Consider the following 20,549-nt stretch of genomic DNA (forward strand, 5'->3'; position numbering starts at 1 on the left):
AGAATAATTTAAAAAAAATCCATGGCTGATGGAATCAAAAGGTTGAGGAATCGAAAGAATTCCTCAGTTGTTGGCCTAGTAGAGTTTTATTACTGAAAGATAATGATAATAGGGCAGTAACCACACTGGAAAGAAGTAGTATTTGGAGGTGGAACAAAGGTGGAGTCAAAGCCATCAAGTATGGGGGGTTTTATTCCTTAAGAATATTTCCAAGTTTCTAGCCATCTTGCAGGAAAAAAATTCCTAGTGTTTTCTTCTTATGTCTAGTATGCACAGCACAAAACTAGGTCATTGAACAATAGACTGAACAGCAGTCAGCACTCTACTTCTGCATAATGCATTAAGTATAACATGGAGAAACTGTTCATAGAGCTGAAAGCTGGTATTTCATGTCTGCAAATTCAAGCTGACATGACATTTAATATTGTTTCATAGTAATGAACAACAAGGTTTCATTCTTTCACAAGTATAACATAATGCCAAGTTTAGTCTGAAGAGGTAACAACAAGGCAAGAGGGAAAGCATGCTATGTTCCTTCAAATGAGAACACTAAATTAATGATAACCATTGAACACTTTGCTACTGATACACAGTACTACAGAGACTACTATTGTGAGACAATATTACAGTGGCATTTATATTCCCTTGTCCAATAGTTGACTGAGGAACTGGGCTAACACATAAAATACCTTTCAGTTTTCACCTTCTAGTTCCAGGTTTCTTACTGAGGTCTCCAGCTCTCAAAAGCTTTCTTTTTTAATAGGACTGTTCATTCATCCACCTCTCCCCCCTTTTTTTTTCTTTTTTTTTTTTTTTTTTTAATCCCCTCAGGTTCTCTTTCCACTGAGGTACAATTTAAATTCCTAGACAAAATAATAATATCAGTTCTGTCATCTATTATTCCTTCTTTCAAACACTTGTCTTAGAAAATCTCTAGTATAAAATTCAAACTTGTGTTTTTTCAGAGGTATGAACACAAACTTGAATCTCATATCAGGGGAAAAGTGCTTTTTCCAGTAAATTAGCAGTATATTTTAATACAAACTTCTTTCGACTTCTGAATTTTCATGTCTCCAAATGTTGATTGTCTTTTCCAGTTTAACTTAGAAAGCAAGTGGAAAGGCAAAGTGAGCAGCGTCGATCAGCACTGTTGGCTGCCAAGAGTGTTTTGTATTTGCATGTACAATTGCTTATGCATTATGGCAATGCAGATCAAAATAATCTCAAAGTTTCTGTATATGTTTCACATTTAAAACTGATTTTCATAAATGCAAACATTCAGAATCTGTAAAAATTTTCCCTGAGTTGAAATTCTAATTAAATGCATTCATTATTTGTTCAGATTTTAAAAATAAGGCATGTATCAGTGGATACACATATTCACAGGCATAGAATAATTATCCTATATGAAGCATTAAGACTGCTTCTGTTCTTTTCCAGGAGAGAACAAGATTTGAAAATTTAGGCCCACAGATAACAGGGAAACCAAATGAAGACGGAAAACTGGGCGCTGGTGTCATTGATCTTACAAGGCCAGAAGATGCAGAAGGTGAGTTACAATTTTGACTGGGGGTTTTTGAACACTGCATCACAGAATGGTGTGGCTGATATGCTGCCAGTGTCGTAAGTCCTGTCTAGCTTACATCACAGGGTAACACTTGAATGATTTCTGTGTGTTTTTGTGAGACTGTAAGAAGTCCACAGTAAAGGGCAGATACATGGGGCCTACAAGGATCCTGGGGAGGGACTCTTCATTAGGGACTGTATTGATAGGAAAAGGGGTAATGGGTTCAAACTTAAACAGGGGCAGTTTAGGTTAGATATAAGGAAGATGTTCTTTACTGTGAGGGTGGTGAGGCACTGGAATGGGTTGCCCATGGAAGTTGTGAATGCTCCATCCCTGGCAGTGTTCAAGGCCAGGTTGCATGGAGTCTTGGTTGACATGGTTTAGTGCGAGGTGTCCTTGCCTATGGCACGGGGGGTTGGAACTAGATGATCTTAAGGTCCTTTCCAACCCTAACTGTTCTATGATTCTATGAAAAGGACTGTATAGTCCCCTAAACGCTTCTGCAACACAAGTAAATTTCCCCCAGCAGTTGTTATTTAAGTGATTATACTATTAATGAAAGTGTAGGAAACATGGAGAAAATTCTCTTAGTAAGACAATATATACATATCCATTTTTTCACCAGTTTTTAAGGCTTTAACAGCTTTGAAGAAAGTTAGAGCTCTTTAAGAAGTCTGCCCGTCAATGCACTCACAAACTATTCAAGATATAGCAAGCACAATTTTATTGACAGGCAGCTGTCAAATGATAATGGAAAAATATTTCACATTTTCTATATGAAAATGTCTTTTTCATTATATAAGCCTTCAGTGAATTTTCAGTCATTTTAGTGAGAGATCTATATATCAGGCGTACAGTTTCAAGCCAAAGGTGGAAATCGATGTTTATCAAGACTGAGTTTAGTCTCTAGCAAGGTTACCATGCACAGTCTGGAAGCGAGTGCCACTGATATCCTCTCTACCCTATGATACATTAAAAGTGAACATGAAAATAAATAGGAACCCTACTAGTTAGGGTAGTAAGATTAATATACTATTTAGACAGACTATTATGCAGCATTTTGCCCCCTCAATTTACTTCTGTTTGAGAATCATCCTGCTCTTTTTAAACCTTACAGCTTCTGTAAGTTCTAGCTGTGCCACTGTTCTTGAGAAAAGGTTAAAACATCCCTAAATTTTTCCATTGGATCAATAGAATAGGACCAATAAACTTGTGGTTGTTGACAAACAGGATTATTTTCAAATTATTCTTGAAATACCAACAGAATTTTTCTGATTAAAAGGCATTATTATTTTCTGTATAGAGAAATATTCTTATGAGCACATTTTCTGTTCTCTCTGTGACCCAGAATTAAACAGTCCAGGTAATGTCTCACAAATTGTCCCTTCATTTTGAAGTCTGACAACAGCAGTCCATGTAAATGTTATGTTTTCTTTACTGTAGAGATAGTACATGATATGCTTGTGATAAAACATCTTAGAGCCCTGATTCTCCTTGCTTGCCAACCAACATACATATCTTTAATCAGTCTCTAGGCAAACAAAAAAGCTGAATATAAAAGTAATTTGGGCAAGGACTTGTATACAGTGGAGAAGCTGCAAGTTCAGATCCAAGATCCAATACAGGTCCTGTATTGACTCATCCATACAGAATAGTTAACTCTCAAATTCAATTCAGCAAACTATTTCTACTTATTGGCTTAATATCATGATTAGCTTATGACATAGAACTGACAGAAGCACAGGCTGACATGTTTTTTTGCCCATTTTTTTTAAATTATTTTGACATAGTCAAAATTTCAGGTCTTCATAACAGTAAGATGATGACTGAAGCTCATCAGCCATTTGTTACAAATAATACTCAGAAGGAAGCTAGCACCTTAATAAGGCATTTCTGATTTTCCATATCTATTTTGCCAATAGTCCTTTATAAAACCAATAAATTTCAGATTCCCTTATTGTATGTGTATGTGTGTGTATTGTATTGGGCACTCCAGTATTGTCTTAAACAGAAAAACAATGAACCGAATGTAGGTAAAAAAATAACTTTCAGACAGGTGTTTTGCAATGACTTTTTTTTTTCCTAGAAAAAAGGACTTGGAGACACATGGACTTTCCAAATTACTTGTTGACTAAACAGTTATTTATAAACTACTTTGTAAAGGAATTTCCATCCTGTGCCAACTTCTCATATTTCAATGTGTTGAAGGATATTTATTTCCCCAGTTGGGATGAAAAGTTGCAATAGAATACTTACATATACACAGTTACTGATTCATTTGACATCAAGTCCCTGATGAATTTCTTAGTTTAGTTCACTTCCTTCAATTCATCCTTTCTAGTGTTCTTAATTTAGTATCTTGATACACTTTGTAGTAGTGACATTCCCCATGTTACTGGATAGTGCAGAAAGAAGCTTTGACATATGTAACCCAAGCTACAGTGATGTGTGCCATTTTAAGGACAGTGCACATGTCTTTCTAGAGCTAGTAAGGGCAGTTTGAGGTATGGTGTGTTGCCACATGGGAAATCTTGAGTTCATGAATGGATTCAGATTTCCAGACTTTGTTTAGCAGCCAAGAGATGTCTTTGGAAAAGAGGTGCTGGATGAATACCTCTGCTGATCTGAAAAAAAAAAAAAAATGTTGGTGGGAGTTCAAAACCAAGCTGCTTATTTGTCCTTCTAATTGTAGACAAGGTGAATTTAGATATTGGCTAGATAAAAAGCAAAAAAGACATTCAGAGTATCACTCAAGTTTTGCCCCTTATCTTTGGCAAGCTAACTAAGAGATAACACTTCTATCATGGCATTATTTAGAGTAGAAGTCCAGTGAAAACAGTGCTGCTGAAATATCAGCACTTAAACCGTGTGCTACATACAGACTCTGTTAATCTTCAAGAATATTAATGCTTATAACTGTCATGAAACTATCACAGATCTTTCTAGGTTTGGCATGTCACAAAGTTTTTTATATGTGTTGCTATTATTTTGTGCTTCCATACACGTCTCTTTCAGCGCTGGCTTATTAAGAAACTTGTCAACTTATTCTGTAGAAACACAGAATCGTTTAGGTTGGAAAAGACCCTTAAGATCATCAAGTCCAACCTAACCTAACACTATCAAGTCCACCCTAAAGCCTAAGTTCCACATCTATCCATCTTTTAAAAACCTCAAGGGAGGGTAACTCAAAAACTTTCCTGGGCAGCCTGTTCCAGTGCTCAATAACCCTTTCAGTGAAGAATTTTTCCTAATATCCAATCTAAACCTCTCCTGGAGCAACTTGAAGGCCATTTCCTTTTGTCCTTTCACTTGCACTTGGTAGAAGAGACTGACCCCCACCTTACTACAACCTTCTTTCAGGTAGCTGTAGAACATGATAAGGTCTCCTCTGAGCTTCCTTTTCTCCAGGCTACACAACCCTTGTTCCTTCAGCCACTCCCCGTAGGACGGATTCTCTAAACCCTTCACCAGCTTTGTTGCTCTTCTGTGTCCTCCTCTTAGAGAGCCTCATTGCATTTAGTGTGTTGCAAAGATCACAGTCTCAACTGAATGTCAAAGGTTCCTAATAGCCACAGTCGTATTCTTCAAAGACCTAGTGTGTTTCACACCTTCCTGTTTTGTCATTGTTACTTTAATCTTTTTTTTTTTCATTTTTATTTTATAGTCCATTTGAGTACAGGTTGCTATAGACATCTTTAAACATTATTTATGTGTTTTGTTGTGTGCTTTTACACAAATAACATAGTCACATAGAAAATAAAGATTACTGAAGGACTCCAAATTTAGTCTCGCTGCTGGCCATAAACTGGGAGGAGGTGCAGTTTGGGCTGCATCCTGATCTCCCAGCTGATCTACATCAAGGGCATTATAGAAGTGCAGTTCCACTCCCTGCCTACCTGCACACTTGCATTCCCATAGGAAACTAAAGTGTGCAGAGACATAATACACGTCTGCCTTATCCCAACAGGCAGCCGAGATAGACCAGATCTGCAAAGTGCTCCTCATTCCCATAGTTTTGACATGTCCTTTAAGGTTCAAGTAATTCATTATAAGAAATATCAGTACATTTCTGTTTTTTATAGAATGTCTTTGTAATAGTATTTAGCAATGATTTGTCTCCCTATATTTTTTTCTATAGCATATGGCAGCGATCTGAGTTTGACAAGGTCAGAGTAATGTTTTTCTTTTATTTTTGGAGCTCTTGTGGTGCTAGCTCATTGATCAGAAGCTGAAGCTACTTTTTGGTTTTTTTTTTTAATTATGAATTATAAGACAAGTCTTGAAATTCTTTAAATTTAGCTATGTGCAATTATAAGACAAATATAAAAGGAGACTAAATAATGACTTTTTAAAACTTAAGTTGTCCCTTCTCAGCGTGTGAAACTTTTTTTAAGATTAGGGGTACCTAGGTGTACTTTCATAGATGACCTAGCATTCAAAGTTGTATTCAAAGCTTGTGTTATTCATAATGACCTAACTGTCATCTGAATGGAGGCCTGAAAATTTTCAACAAGAGGTTTAGATTAACTATGACATAAACTGACATCACTATTACTTTCTCTAGCCACCAACAGGACTAGGCTAGCAATATTAAAAATCATGGTCAAACTGTATTCTAAAACATTACCACTGACTGGGACACCACTGATGAGTAATTCACAGCTATTAGACTTATATGATTACCTGGAAATCTAAGTTGTCATACTAAAATATATGATACATTTGTAGCTAGCAAAATTCAAAAACATGATTTGGGAGCCTCATAAATGTTCTGTGACTGGTATGCAAAATTATAAACAACAGCCAATTATAGAACTAAACAATGATTTTTTTTCTCCAAACCTCATAATTCTAAAAGAAACATCATTCTTTCTATAGACAGCTTCATAATATTGAACATTTGAGATTGTCAGTACTGAAATACAGCTAGCTGGCATGGACACACCAAAACAGCTTTGAATCTAGCTATAGCTAAAACCCTTATTTCAACATGACTGACCAGAGTGTGTAGAATAGACATAGGTAAGACCTGTTTAAATGCCAGGTGGGCCTCAGTTATCTGCGAATATTAGACGATCTGAATATGTTTTTTTGGTTCTATTTCTAAAAATTATATTCTTTTCACAAATGCTGACTTTTGGTGATAGTGCTTCTGAATCATATAATGTGCTCTATGTTTATGAATCTTGTGCTTATATAATATGCTCTGTGTTTATGGATCCTTCTGGTTTTGTGGTTGTGGTCAAATGCTTTAGAAATTTGTAGGAAGTGTGTTAAGATTTTGTTCCATAGTTGACAGAAATCCGCAGACTAGACCTGACATTCCTGTTGATAATTACTGATTTTACCTTAGCTCAGGTTGCACTGTGGTTTCCTTCAGCAGTCTCAGTCAGAGATTTAAATTCCATCAAGACCTGATCTTCATTCCTGCCAAAGAACTGGATCTGCTAAAATACAGTTTTCTTGATTGGATCCTGGGCTCAGGGCAAAAATATCTGAATGTTATTGTTTTGCCACTACCTGTCTATGTGATTTTGTAAAAGAGAAATAACTTCCCTGTGTCCTATTTTCCCAAGTGAAAAATCTGATTCATTATAAAGCAAAATATTTCTTTAAATGAAAATGGAAATGCCATATTAATACTGAACATTTAGTTCCATGCTCATTCATGTTAATTTATTAGAATCAGGGGCCAATTAGAATTTGGCCTTACAGTTTACCATTTGGGCAACATGCACTTGCTTCTGAGCCCTGTTTTGATGTTTTCATTTGTTCTATTTCTCATCTGCTAGTTTTCTTGATTGTGTAAATTTTGTGTTTAGCACTTGCTAATCCTTCCTTTGATACTCATCTACCAGTGTATGCTAAGTATGAATCATAGTTCTAAGGATAGGTACTTGCCTGCTAGTTAAGATAAAAACAATTTTAAATAATGTGGTGGGATCTGTTTAACTACTTTCTCTGTATCTATGTGTTTATTTATCCTTGTATTAGACTATTACTTTTCAAAGTCTCCCAAAGGATAACCTTTGCTATGAAACCTAAATGTCAAGTCAGTCATTAAGAGGTATCTTGGATTCCTCAGCACTGGATTGGCACCAGCCCATATTCTTAAATTCATTGACATTCTTAAATTCACTGACATTCTTAAATTCACAGAGTAGTGTCTGTGTCCTCCTTAATGCCCATGTCTTCCCTTTCACTGCCTGGCTAAGTCTCTAATTTTTAAGTTCCTTTTTAACCTCCTTTGTTAAAGATTGTGTTTTTCTATATACCATGTCAGTGTTGGAGATTATATAGTTTTAAGCCTTATTTGTTTGATCATAGTATATTTGACCATGCTCCAGGTAGGCTGAATACAAGCCAGTTAGGAACTGCGAGCTGCATAATGATTGGTAATAGGGTGGTTCCAGTAGTAAGCGCCAGTTTAATCTTTTAAATCCCATTTCAATATACATAGTTTTTGGTCTGAATCACAGAATGGTTTGGGTTGGAAGGGACCTTAAGATCATCTATTTCCACACACACACCACACCCCACCCCCCCACCCCCCCACCTGATTTTGGACCTGAACCATAGTTTGGAGGAGCACAAGCTCACCTTTGCTTTTAAAATAACGTATTTCTATTCAGTAGTAAGCTTAAGAACCCAGTTCTGGAGCATTTCAGATGGTGGATTGCTGACCAACATATGAGGTCGATGAGTTGCTCAATATTTGCAGCAGTTAATATCAGTCTGTCTTTCCATATGTCCATAAAGTTAGCACCTGTCATTCATATTTGACTGGAGCTAGCCAAATTGCAAGGCATGTTGTAGTACAGCATACCTAAGGGTGAGGAGAAACTGCCGCCTTGTCCAGGTCCAAATTTCTGTTGGAGTTAATTTTCTTCCTCCCTGGTGATAAGAGCAGACATCATGACAAATGCCTGGGTTTTGCAAATCTATGAAGTAAAAACCAGATCAATTCTTTATTAAAGGAGCACCTCTGCTATGTACTCAAAGCCTCAACATTCTCATATATGCCTGGTAGTAAGTTGCTTATATGAAAGGGTGACACAGTCCCTTCTTAACTCCAAAAAGGTTGACTTCGAGCAGCTGAGGAGAGAGGTGAAAGGGAACCGTATATTTGCAGGCAGATCAATCTTGGCAGGCTGCCAACACAATCCAAACCTGTGAGGTAACTTGCTTAACACCCTCCTATGCAGAGGTGTAAACAGCAGGTAGTATATGCGTGACAAAGTATTGCCCACTTTTGTGACAGTGCTTCATAAATACTGGAGGAAAGAATGCCTCTCCGAGCCAGTATTTGTCACGCATAAATATTTGTAATAGTTGCTATGGCAGTTGAGAGGGGAAAGATGAAAATCAGAAAACAGTGAAAGCTGTCTGAAAACAAAGAAGCATTTCCAGACAGAATGCAGTAAGCTCAAGTACTGGAATTTTTATTCCCCTGAATTCTTGTTATAAGAATTTGATTCAAAATAATCCCAGAAGTTTATCTTTATATTTTAAAAATAAAATAACTTAGTATCTTGGTTAATTAGACCAGATGTTAAAAGGTGACCTTCATTAACTGTGATTGCCATTTTTAACACCCATGAATCTATTTGGCTGTGCCTGATACTTGAGTATCAGGATTACTTATTTTTTTCATAATAACTCTTAACACTTAATTTTTTCAGAATAACTCATAACAGATCAGGAATCTGGGATAAAGTATTTCAATTGTGTTGGATCAGACTCAGTGTCTCAGCCCCGGAGTTACTCAATGCCTGCACATGGGATAGGAATAAGGTGTTATGTCTTACAAGAACCATCCTGTCACTTTTCTGATAACAGCTACTTCACGAATCTCATTGTTGTCAGAATTCCCATAACATTTTGCAGGGGGATCTCCCACTTTGAGTACTGAAAAATATGAGCCGGAGGTATGTGGACTGATCTTCCCTTGGCACTGAAACTTTGTTCCCTCAAGACACAAATATTTATCACATAGTATGCTTCTCACTTTCAGAATAATGAATCTGGATTTCCTCCACGAGTGTTACCTTTTGATTTTCAACTGTCTTAGGTATTTTCTTTCCTAAGGCTGAATTTCTTAGTCACTGTTTTCATGCTGCAGTAACTGATTCCTATAGAATCATTCCTGTATTAAAAAAAAAATTCTAGTTAGAATTTCTGATGTTGTACAACCAACCACTGTTAACAATGCCCAGAGTTTTACACAGGGGCGACTATTGCACATTTATGGTTAACTGCTTGTCACTATTTCCATTATATAGTAAAAGATTATTTTCAGGAATTTAGAACATTGCTGTAAAAAGTAACTGTGGGCTGCAGTTTTACACAGAAAATCTTTGCCCATGAGAAAATTATTGTCACAAATACTGAAAGCATCAGTCAGTTTGCATAGCTATTTTTAAGTGGAGTGAGTGAAAAATCAAATATAGTAGTTTAAAACATATTTTCACACCCATGTACAGCCAGCACAGGTGTAAAATACCCCATGGTCCTGATTTCTAGCTCTGAACATGTTTGTATAGCTCCAATATCGCACAAGAAGCTTGGGAACCTTGGGGCTTCCTAAAATAGCATAAAATTTCCAGGCACAACTGAATTTTCAGCTGTCAGAGACAGCCACCATTATATCATACTGCATGGCGAAGGGTGAAATCTTGCCCTTCTTCCTTACCTCCTTGAGCATGCAGAGTGGTGCAGAAATAAGAATACATTAACAAAAGAACATTATATATTCTAGCTAAGCCTGAGTAATTGATAGAGATTCAGAGAAATCCTCTTCTTCGTACAACTGTATGTTTTTCTAAGTCTATACTGCACACCATTTTCTCCTTCAGGAACCTCAGTATCTCAGCAACACAAAAAAATGATTAAGAGCATCTGCCTTTCTTCCACACAAATATGTTAAGTATCTAAGCAAGTTTAATCCAGAATTTAGTAACAAGAGGAAAATATTTTCTTAATTTGTACTTTGATTTAATTTTACAAAATCGGTGGTTCAAAATGTGTGTGGGGTAGACCTTACGGTATCTTCACAGTTTCTGCAAATATTAAATGATTATATTTTCAATTTGGCAGGGGTATTTTCACAGGAAGTGCAGTATTTCAAAAAAAGTAATTTGTAAATTTTTCACATAAGCCCCTATTTCATGGCAAATTCCCCATTTTTTATCCAAACCAGGCAAATGTGGCAAAATATTTGGACATGCCATTGCTCTGTAAAAACAACTTCCTGGCTTCATTTACAAGTCCCAAATGCACAACTGCAGCATATTTGAAAAATTAGCCTTAAGAGTTTTTCTTATCATTCATTATTACATATTACTTACTGCTATCATGCTGCTTTCGCTTCTCTCCATTCATGATATATTCTTTACTAATTATGTTGTTATTATTATTATATCAGCACCACATGTTAAAGGCAAGAAGAAATAGCATATCCTAGCCTTAGGTCCTTGCCATCTAATACATTTAATTACTGATATGACAAGTGAGAATAGCAAATACTGGACTGATACAAAGAATGACAGTTGCATGTGCTAGGAGGTGACAAATTCAATAGCAGATTGAATGCAGGAAATGGGTTGCTTAAGCAGTGATTCCAACACACATTGAAACCTTTTGCAAAGTATTCTGCATTTCATTAGTATCACATAATTTGAGGGAGGTGGTTTTGTAAACTCTCTCCCATTGTTAAACATAGCTCCCTTTTATAAACCACACTGTACTGAAGCTTTCAAATTCATTGTTTTGATACATAGGAGCAAGAAAAGTTGTTCATTAACAGGGTTCAGCCACACCTTGAAAAATGCATCCATCAAATATGAAGTCAGGCTGCCTTTTTTCTCTGTGGTGAATTCTTGTCTGTAATTTCTTTGTCCTAAAATGCTAAAATGAAACAAAACATTGACTGGAATATGAATGGATCAGGGACCATGGCCCTTGTTCAGGCAGTACTTTTATTTTTACAACCGTTAGAGATAGCCTTCAGTAATTAGAATTAATCACTGTGGTTTAAATCAGTATCATGCTTTCTGGATTTTCTAAGTGACACTGTCATGGTAAGGGAAATTTGAAATTATGTGAGCAACAGCTCTATATATTTATGTTAAATAGATTAATTCATTCCTCTTTTTATTGTTTTGACTTTGAATATAATTAATTTAGTAACAATAATTGCTTAGCTGTTAAAACAACAGTTTTTTGGGGAGGGGGGGACAACCAACAACAAATAAAAGAAAAAACAAACAAAAAAACTCAAAAAAATTCAGTATTGATAGTTTTTGTTAGATACCTAGCAATAATTATTACTAATACTTCTCCTGGGACGGGCTGTTTTGTCCATGGGTTTCCTTTCTATAGGCCTCTACTTTCTTCATTTGAGTATGAAATGAAATATCAAAGGGAAACAACAATAGTGTTTGTGGGAATGTTAATGGCAGTTACACCTGATGACTAGCAATCCTTTAGTTTTTGTGTCATTAATTAGGCCTATAACTTCCAACTTAAATATTTTTCACATTTTTTCTATCAATAGTATCTATGACAGAATGGGGTTGTTAGCATTTAATTAAAAGTGGCACATGACTGAAAAATCTTATGACATTTACATACATCCCCAAATTTCTAGTAGAGGCTGTTTCATCATCCCGCTTTCCATCTAGATGTTTCATAGATCTTCACAGAATAACTTCTTATGCTGTTATGTTACAGCACAAGTGGGACCATGTAGGCCACTGAGGGCTTAAGTCAGGCCTTAAGAACTAATTAATTCAGGTAATATTTCATGTAATTTAAGAGGTGATTGTATTGTTTTAGCTCTATTCCATGACAAATTTACATGAGGCATGTAGATTTGCCAAAAAATCGGTCAAGAAATCTAAACTGTTTGTGTAAACCATCAAGAAATAGTTGCATTTAGCAGTTTTAATTAATTTAAATAATGTAGATTTGGGCATGGCTGGCTGTGGAGCATGGATGTGCTAATACCTTATTTGGAAAAATTGTTTCAGTATTTAATATGGCCCAACTAACAATTAATCTTTAAACACTGGTGAATGAACAGCTACCACTGAGAACAGTTGTCTTGGTTTCACACACAGAAAATATTTCACTATTAATTTTAGCTCTGGACTTTCAAACGGGGAAAGACATATATGCAGGTTGTGAGGATGGCTGTGAAAACTGGCGCTGTGCTTTAATTAAGAATTTTGCTTGCATACATAAAACAAATGTACTGAAAAAAAAAGTAAACCCACTGCCACCAAAACTGAAAAGAAGGCACTTTGGAAAATATATGCTGATATATAACTGGCTAGAATTTCCTTCATTTTGCAAAGCCACAAGCCACATGCATCAGCTCACCGCAAAGTCATTAGGTCTTTTAAAACTCAGATGAAAAACATTAACAAATACCACAAAAGGCTTTAGTATGGCCCCTTTGTTCATTCACATATGGCAGTTTATAACTCCTGCGCCACTTGGGTCGTGTGTTTGTTTAAGCTGCCTCCATCAGGCCAGCCCTGAAAGAACAAAAGACATCTTGAGCGATCCTAAGCAGGAAATGGGCTAATCTAAACATGGCTTGTGACACTATAAGTAGAATAGAAAGGGGAGGGATTGATTAGTCATTAATGTCCAATTGACTCCATATGGATGTTGCAATAATAAGGCCTTTTTCAGTGCAGTAGCAGAGTTATTGAATTAGAGGTTTATGTTTCCTCAGAGCTGACCTTAGGGAATTCCCTTTTGGTTCTTCTTGTTGATGTTTTAAAGAGAATGGAGTCTCTTAACAGGAGAAATAGAAACCTTATCATAACTGAGTGTTGTGTGGATTTAGCTAACTTCTGCTACAGTGTATTCCCACCTCTTAGTATTTATTCAGCACATTTCACCTTGCAGGTGAAATATTTTAAAGCTCATTTAAATATTCCAGTATTTAATGAATCACTCATGTCTTTCTCTGTTTCTTCCCCCTCTTTTCATTCATTGACATGCAGCCTATAAGAAATGTTTGGCCCTCAAATTCCAGCTGAATAATATTTATTTAGCATTTGGAATGAAAGCAGCTTGACAAACAAACACTTCCCTGCAGAACATTTATGCCACTGTGTGACTACAGGCATCCACATCCTGAAACTAGTTATGTTTCCAAGTAGGTATTAGTTTTGCCTAGTAATAACAATCCATGCCCGTAATGGCAACAGTTCATGAGATACCAATTTATCTTGCCTCTCTTGCTGATAATAAAGAATGAGAACGTCTTCTGAATGTGGACAGGGATGAAGAAGTAAGAGGCAAGCAAGGGACACAATCGATAAATGTTATATTAACACTACCACAAGTCACTTAGATTACAGTGAATTATTCCTTTTTCTACAAAATTGAATTTAATAAATTAAAATAATATTTAAATTATTGTTCTTGTATTTTAAACTTTCCAGATGTTCTTTTGTCATTCTTTCCAGTTTCTATTTGATTTGAAATATTGCTATATCTTTCATAAAAGCTGCATTCGTCTGTCCACAACTTAGGAGCAGGATGGGGGACAGCCAAACCGGTTTTTCATGCTCCCTGTTTTTATGGCATTTCCATGTTTATAAGTAACCCATCTCTAGTATGAAAAGAATGACTTCTGTTTGCATGTTCATTAGATTCTGGTTTCTGCAACACAAGCTGCTAGCTCTGCTACATGTATTACCACAGACAGGACCATGTATTTTGGGGGTTGCAACCAGTCTTCTCCAAAGTAGACAAAATTGTCATCTCAGCTTAATGAATAACTCATTATAGGAGCTTTACTACTAACCAGTCACTTCTGCACTAGGAACTTGGAAAGACTGTCTTTATTTCCATATGTCCTATCTTGTTATATGCCTGTGGAAAATGGTATCCATTCTATTCTCTGGTGTAGCCAAAGATTCATTATCTCGGGAGAGTCAAAGAAAATGTATCACTTCAAACATGAATCAATGGCCATAGTGTAAAGAGTAATTAAAGTATAAAAGAGTGACTGATAAAAATATTTTTGATGTTACTTCTTTTATTTTATTTTCCTCATCTTTTTTCTCACCCCTTTTTTTTGCTCCTTTTTATCACGTTATTATTTGCATTCTGTTAACATCTAAAGACCTAGTCTGAGGTTTGTTGTGGTAGACGATATATAAAATGGAAGGTAAAACCACATCTCATTAAAGACAGCATGATTAACCCTAATGTGGCAAAGACTTTAGGGAGCATGCTAAGAGATGGTGCCCTTCCTGAAATTCTTGTCATTATATAAAGTGAGAAACTCAGATAAAGGCAGGAATAAATAATGTAAAAATTGTTACTGTATGTTTCTTAAGAGTTCATTCATGTATAAATGTGGGGGGGGTTTATGTTTCCTGCCGATGATCAGATTCTTTTCTCTACCTAAAGAACAGGGATTCTTCATTCCCCTCACTGTCATTAGAGAACATTAGAGTCTCTTTTGGAACAAAATTGCTGTTTGAAATTACTTTAAGGAAGCTGTAACATTTCCAGATGCATTCTGTGGTGTTCTCTGACCCAGTACTGTCCTTAGAGTCTAGTCTGGAATCCAGCTTTCAGGGAGGAGTTGTCTGCCATATATCCACAAAAAGTGATCATTCTTCACTAATCTGCTTTTAGTTTTAAATCATCAAAGTCATGACAGGTTGGGCAAATGCAAAGTAACTAGGAAGTGAGTCAGTCTACACCCTCAAAAGCTTAAAGCGTCACTTTGAGAACAGCCCCAGCCTTTAGGCTGAAGTATAGACTTTGCCAACTAAGCCATTAGGGCAGCCAAACTGTACTGCTTTTGCAATAATCTTAAATTCTGACCAAGTTCTTAATTCTGAAAATCAAAAACTCCTCCTGCAATTGCAGTATGAACATTAACTAGCTGATAGCGCATCAGTTGCCACAGAGACAATTACCAACTTTCTCCTCCCTTCTCACCTTTCATTAGTAATACATTTTTATTTTGTCTAATATTTGAGGTTTATTTTGTATTAGACTTTCCTGAAAATATTTTTATAAAGAAGTAAATCACCTACCTCTTTGCAGTTGTATATATATGTTTCCTTTAAAAATTTCAGGGGACTCTTTCCACCTTTCTCAGTACTATAATTATCACAATAAGAAAAAAATACATACTTTGTAAAACTTGTTGAAATTGTTTATAGAGCACACAATACTGTCTAAATATCTGACTGACAGGGTGAAGTGCCTAAGAACAACCAGTTTGAAAGCTTGTTCTTATGTGTTTCAACTTGTGAAAACACTAAGGATATGTGCTTTTTGTATCATTAGTGCCTCATTTCTAAGCTAAAAAGGTACTGAGACTTCCTGGCTCCCCACACAGAATCACGCACTAAGAGCAGTATTTTCTTGTAATGTTTTATATACTCAATATAATTCTGTAGTTCTGAAATAATTAGAAGAACATGGAGGTTATATTACTTTAGTTATTTGCAGAAATTCATTTTGCAGATGCTTTTGTGATGGCCTATGGGTCAAATTGCAAATATTCCCCTAGAGATCAAGCACAAAGAACATCAACTCTCTGGCTGCTTTTTCAAGTCCTTCAAGTATGGACTTGTTTAAAGCAGATGCAGCCAGAGCTTCTTGGCCTTCCTAGGGTTGTTGTAATTTATTACCCCAAGTAAGAATTGTTTCTAACATAACCTTTATCTGAAAACAGATCATGTATGCTGCTTTTTTTTCATTCTATCTCAATTATATCAAAAAAAAAAACAAACAACAAACCAACAAACCAAAACCTATAATCTTTAATCTTGATACTTGTAAAGGTACTCTTTGCCTGCTCTAAGATTAAAAGGTTAGGTCAAAATTGTGTTAGAAGCGGCTAAAGACAAACTCCTTAGCCACAGTGAATAAGTACCTTTGGGAAAGTAAAGATGGAAATCATCGTATGGATTCAAATATGTTTTCTTTTCTTTGCTGTGAGTAGCTGTACAACAAATGACAACTTTTGCATCAATAATTTTTTTTTTCAATTTGTCACCAACTTCCTAATACTAGTTACAGTTTTTATAGTATTGTTTTAAAAGGTGGAACAACCATTACGTGATATATTTGATTTTTTTTCAAATTGTATAACTGTTTGTCTCAGTAAATGTTTCAGTGTTGACTTACTGTGTTTGTAACTTAATATAGTTTCTCAATAAATATATCCTCTCTCAAAAGATGGTATCTTTGATATGCATTTTGCAAGCCTTCTGCCACCAAAGGGCAGAGCCTCATGAGCCATACACACCCCTAAACCGGTTGTACATGCAGGTCGCTCAGCAAAACTACTGTTCCTTTTTGCAATAAAAAGCTGACTGCAGCTGCAGCCTTCTGTAAATGTTGAACACCTGTAGCATGGTACTTAGAACAGTATTAAAACAGTTCTGCATCTCACATTTGCCACAAACCTGTCTTCTTTTATGTGCACACATGTTAGTATACAAATTGCCAAATTGGTGTCAGTTGTAAAGTAATGGCATTAGAGGCATCATAAATTACCACGGTGATCCTCAGGAAAAGACAGTGCCGTATATGAATGTTTTGCTCTCAGGGTAACGTATGTCTTCATCTGGCCCAGTAGTCAGCATATTGCCCTGTGTTGATGGATACAGTCAGCTTGAAACTACCATACATTTCAATGCACAATAAACATGGCTGTCAACACCATATAAAGCAAAATCAATTTATCCTGTATGGTCAGTGCATTTTAAATGAAATTAATGTACTGTGGACCTGGTGGCAAAAAGGTAGTGTATTAGTTATGCATCCTCTGTTTTAGGGCTTTTTTCATGTAAATGTGTTTCCCATATAGATTTTTTTCAGTAGTGTACCTGACATAAAGTGTTTTTCCACTAAATTAAGAAACTTAGGTTTTGCACAGTTAAAAACTTGTGACTTTTTATTTTTTACTATAACTAATCTTATGTTATTTGGCAAATAAATCTATGTCAAGAGCTGTAATAGTTTATGAAAAAAGGAGGCCTATTGCGGTGCTAGCTTGTCGTCAAGTACTTTGCTTTTCCAAGGTATTGAATTATATGAACACTTTGATGAGGCTAAGACTAAGTAAGTCACTCTCCCACTGTAAAGACTTTTTGCCTTACTTTTACAGCTAAGGTATAACCCTAAATATAAATGTTATCATCACAATTACAAATATTTCTCTGGTGAAAGCATGCCTTATCTAGGCTTGGTATTAGAGATATTAAAAGAAAGAGATAACTGGACAACTGCATTAACTAGTTCTACATCCCCTACTCAGTTCTATGAACTCTAAACCCACGAAGCTTTGCTGTTTGTGGTCAAGAAGCAGGAGTGGATGCATTCAAAAAAATCAACTAAAGTTAGCATGTACATGTTGAATTGGTAGTGTGTAAAGACAGGACACCAAGCCATATTAAAGCACAGCAGGCATGAAGAAGCTGGAGTGCTTGTCTCCCATTCCAGAAGCTCCAGGATGCTGTTCATGCACCTGTTGAAGGCAGATGGTTACATATATGTGATTGAATGCTCCAAGACATGTCTAAAACTCAACTAAAGAAGATGTGACTTTAAAATGTTCAGCTCCAAATATAACCAGATCTATATAATTAGCAGCATGTACCTGGTGTTGTATATAATTTTTGAAATATTTGGCATGTGCTTCACTGCTGAAGCAACGAAGTTGTGAATTACTTGTGTGAACAAGTATACATCAGTTTGGATTCTCGAGTGTAACTTTTATGTGAATTTCATTGAGCATTCAGAACATGTGTGTTATGTTAAAGTCCCAAACAGAAACTTTTTCAAATCTCCATGCCTTACCTGGAGAAATACCAGTGCAATTTGTTTCTTCACTCAGATTTTTATGCCTTCAGCTGGGTGAGCCTGATCAGTTACATTGAAATCACTGGATAGCCTTTCTCTCTTATAGATCTGGCAACAAAAAGAGAGAGAAAGAGAATGAGGCTAAAATAAACACAGCACTGAAAGCGCTTGCATAATCCACGTAATAATGTTTTGCATCCATCTTGTTTCTTCCTGCCCTGACATTACAGGAAGTAAAGCAATGAATGGCTCTGCAGCTAAACTACAGCAGTATTATTGTTGGCCAACAGGAGGTGCCACTGTGGCTGAAGCTCGAGTCTACCGGGATTCACGGGGCCGAGCCAGTAGCGAACCGCATATCAAACGACCAATGAATGCTTTCATGGTTTGGGCAAAGGACGAGCGTCGAAAAATTCTTCAAGCCTTCCCTGACATGCACAACTCCAACATTAGCAAAATCCTAGGTAAGTGCGAGACAATGAACAAATCGTGATCGTGACTTAACCAAAAATAAGGGAAGCAAAGAAGGCTCTGCTACAGTAGTGGCAATTTTTGGAGCTGTGGAAAGATGAGATTATTTATATTGGTGACACAGGCTAGTTTCTTCCTTCTTGGATACGCAGCTTCTCTCATTTTAGGACATATTTTGTTTGGGAGATGTTAACTGAAATTAGAATTACTGAAACTTATACAAATGAAATTTCCTGGGTTATTTTCATTTTCATTCCCTTTTCCCTTTCTGCTCCTTCCCCAATGCTCTTTATTTTCACCAGCAGAGTCATAACATGCTTTAAAGACTTAGCAGCATTCAAAAGGAATGTTTCGTGAAATCTGTTGCAAAAGCATGTACTGATAAAAGGTCTAATTATAAGATCTCATTAGAAATCACCTGAACTACTTGCTAGAGTAAATACTGAGAAAAAAAATAAAGTACAAAATCAGAATCAAAGGTTTATGTCAGACAGTGCAGTGTCAAAGAAACCTGGCACAGTTCAAAAGACATGTACATGTATACCTTCTTACATGCAAAATGATGTTTGATTCAAAATGTTGCCATGTTCAAAAAGCTAAGGAAGCACTAGTATATAATTAAAATACTGCTTAGTTAAAAGACACCATAGTTAATATTTAATTTGTGTAAATTAGGATGATCAGGGAATATACCATGGATTATATTTTGCCACTGTACAAATAAATTGGCTCATTTTTGAGAAATTTTGATTTGCTTTTAGACCCCTCCAGAGAATTAGAAACATACTACGTGAGAATGAGTGGTGAAATGTTAAAACCTATATTTGCTTTCTGAGTCTTTGAAGTAAAAGACAGATTCCAAATGTAACTCGTAATAAATAAAAGTAAAAATCAAGTTTCCTCTGTAATCATTTTATTGTAAACTTCGAGTTCAAATACATTCTTTCCAAAGTTTGTTGCTTGTTAGTTCAATTAGAGGCAACAATACATAGAAGTAAATGTTACTTTGTCCTAAAACTTCCAAAATCTTACTTGGTACTTCTCATATTTTTGCCTGCCATATAAGTAAGCTATATGAATAGCCTTTCAGTTTTGTATAAAACCTGCACTGTTTCAGTGTTGGCAGCTGTAGTGAATCTATATTATTTGTGTGCATTCTGTGAAAAAACTATTAGGAGCATAGTAACTGTATTCATTAAAATGTAAACTTCCAGCATAAATATTTCAGAAGTGCCAGCAATTGAGTGTTTGTTAACCATGGAATTAACCTGTCAGTATCTGCTCTGCCACAAATAAGTCTATGTCCATATAATGTCTGTGCAGCTTTTCCAGGACAATGAGAAAAGAGACTGAAATATTAGAACTGACAGAGAGTATTGCTGGCTACAGATAATATTTAACAACTTTTCCATTTGTTGATGTATGAAAAATCTTGGTAAAAGAATAGCTTCCACCCATGTTTACCGCAGCTGTAATTGTTTTATTCATCTAAAAGACACCAATAAGCTATTTTCTGCATTTCTTATCCCTTGGAAAAAAAAGATTAAAAAAAAAATATCCCTTCTCTATTCAAGTGTTTAGATAGCTCCTTATAAACAGTACAAGAAATCTGAATACTTTTTCCTCTTCCTGTGTACACTGTTTTTTTAACTTT

General features: G+C 35.9%; 1 protein-coding gene across 14 annotated transcripts in view; it reads left to right on the plus strand.

Moving 5' to 3' along the window:
- SOX6 (SRY-box transcription factor 6) overlaps positions 1–20,549 on the plus strand; it is a 374,155-nt gene that overhangs the window by 340,477 nt on the left and 13,129 nt on the right. For 12 of the 14 annotated variants that reach the window (XM_062608907.1, XM_062608904.1, XM_062608903.1 and 9 more), the window contains 2 exons: positions 1,441–1,549; positions 18,655–18,888. In XM_062608907.1, coding sequence (XP_062464891.1) covers positions 1,441–1,549; positions 18,655–18,888 — 343 coding nt within the window. The remainder of the gene's footprint in view (positions 1–1,440; positions 1,550–18,654; positions 18,889–20,549) is intronic. The other 2 variants (XM_062608899.1, XM_062608908.1) reach the window with 1 other exon arrangement.

This window comes from Pezoporus occidentalis, unplaced genomic scaffold (genome assembly GCF_034315485.1).
Source record: "Pezoporus occidentalis ecotype Australia unplaced genomic scaffold, CSIRO_AGI_Poc_V1 ctg131, whole genome shotgun sequence".
In the NCBI taxonomy this organism is placed as follows: Eukaryota; Metazoa; Chordata; class Aves; order Psittaciformes; family Psittacidae; genus Pezoporus; species Pezoporus occidentalis.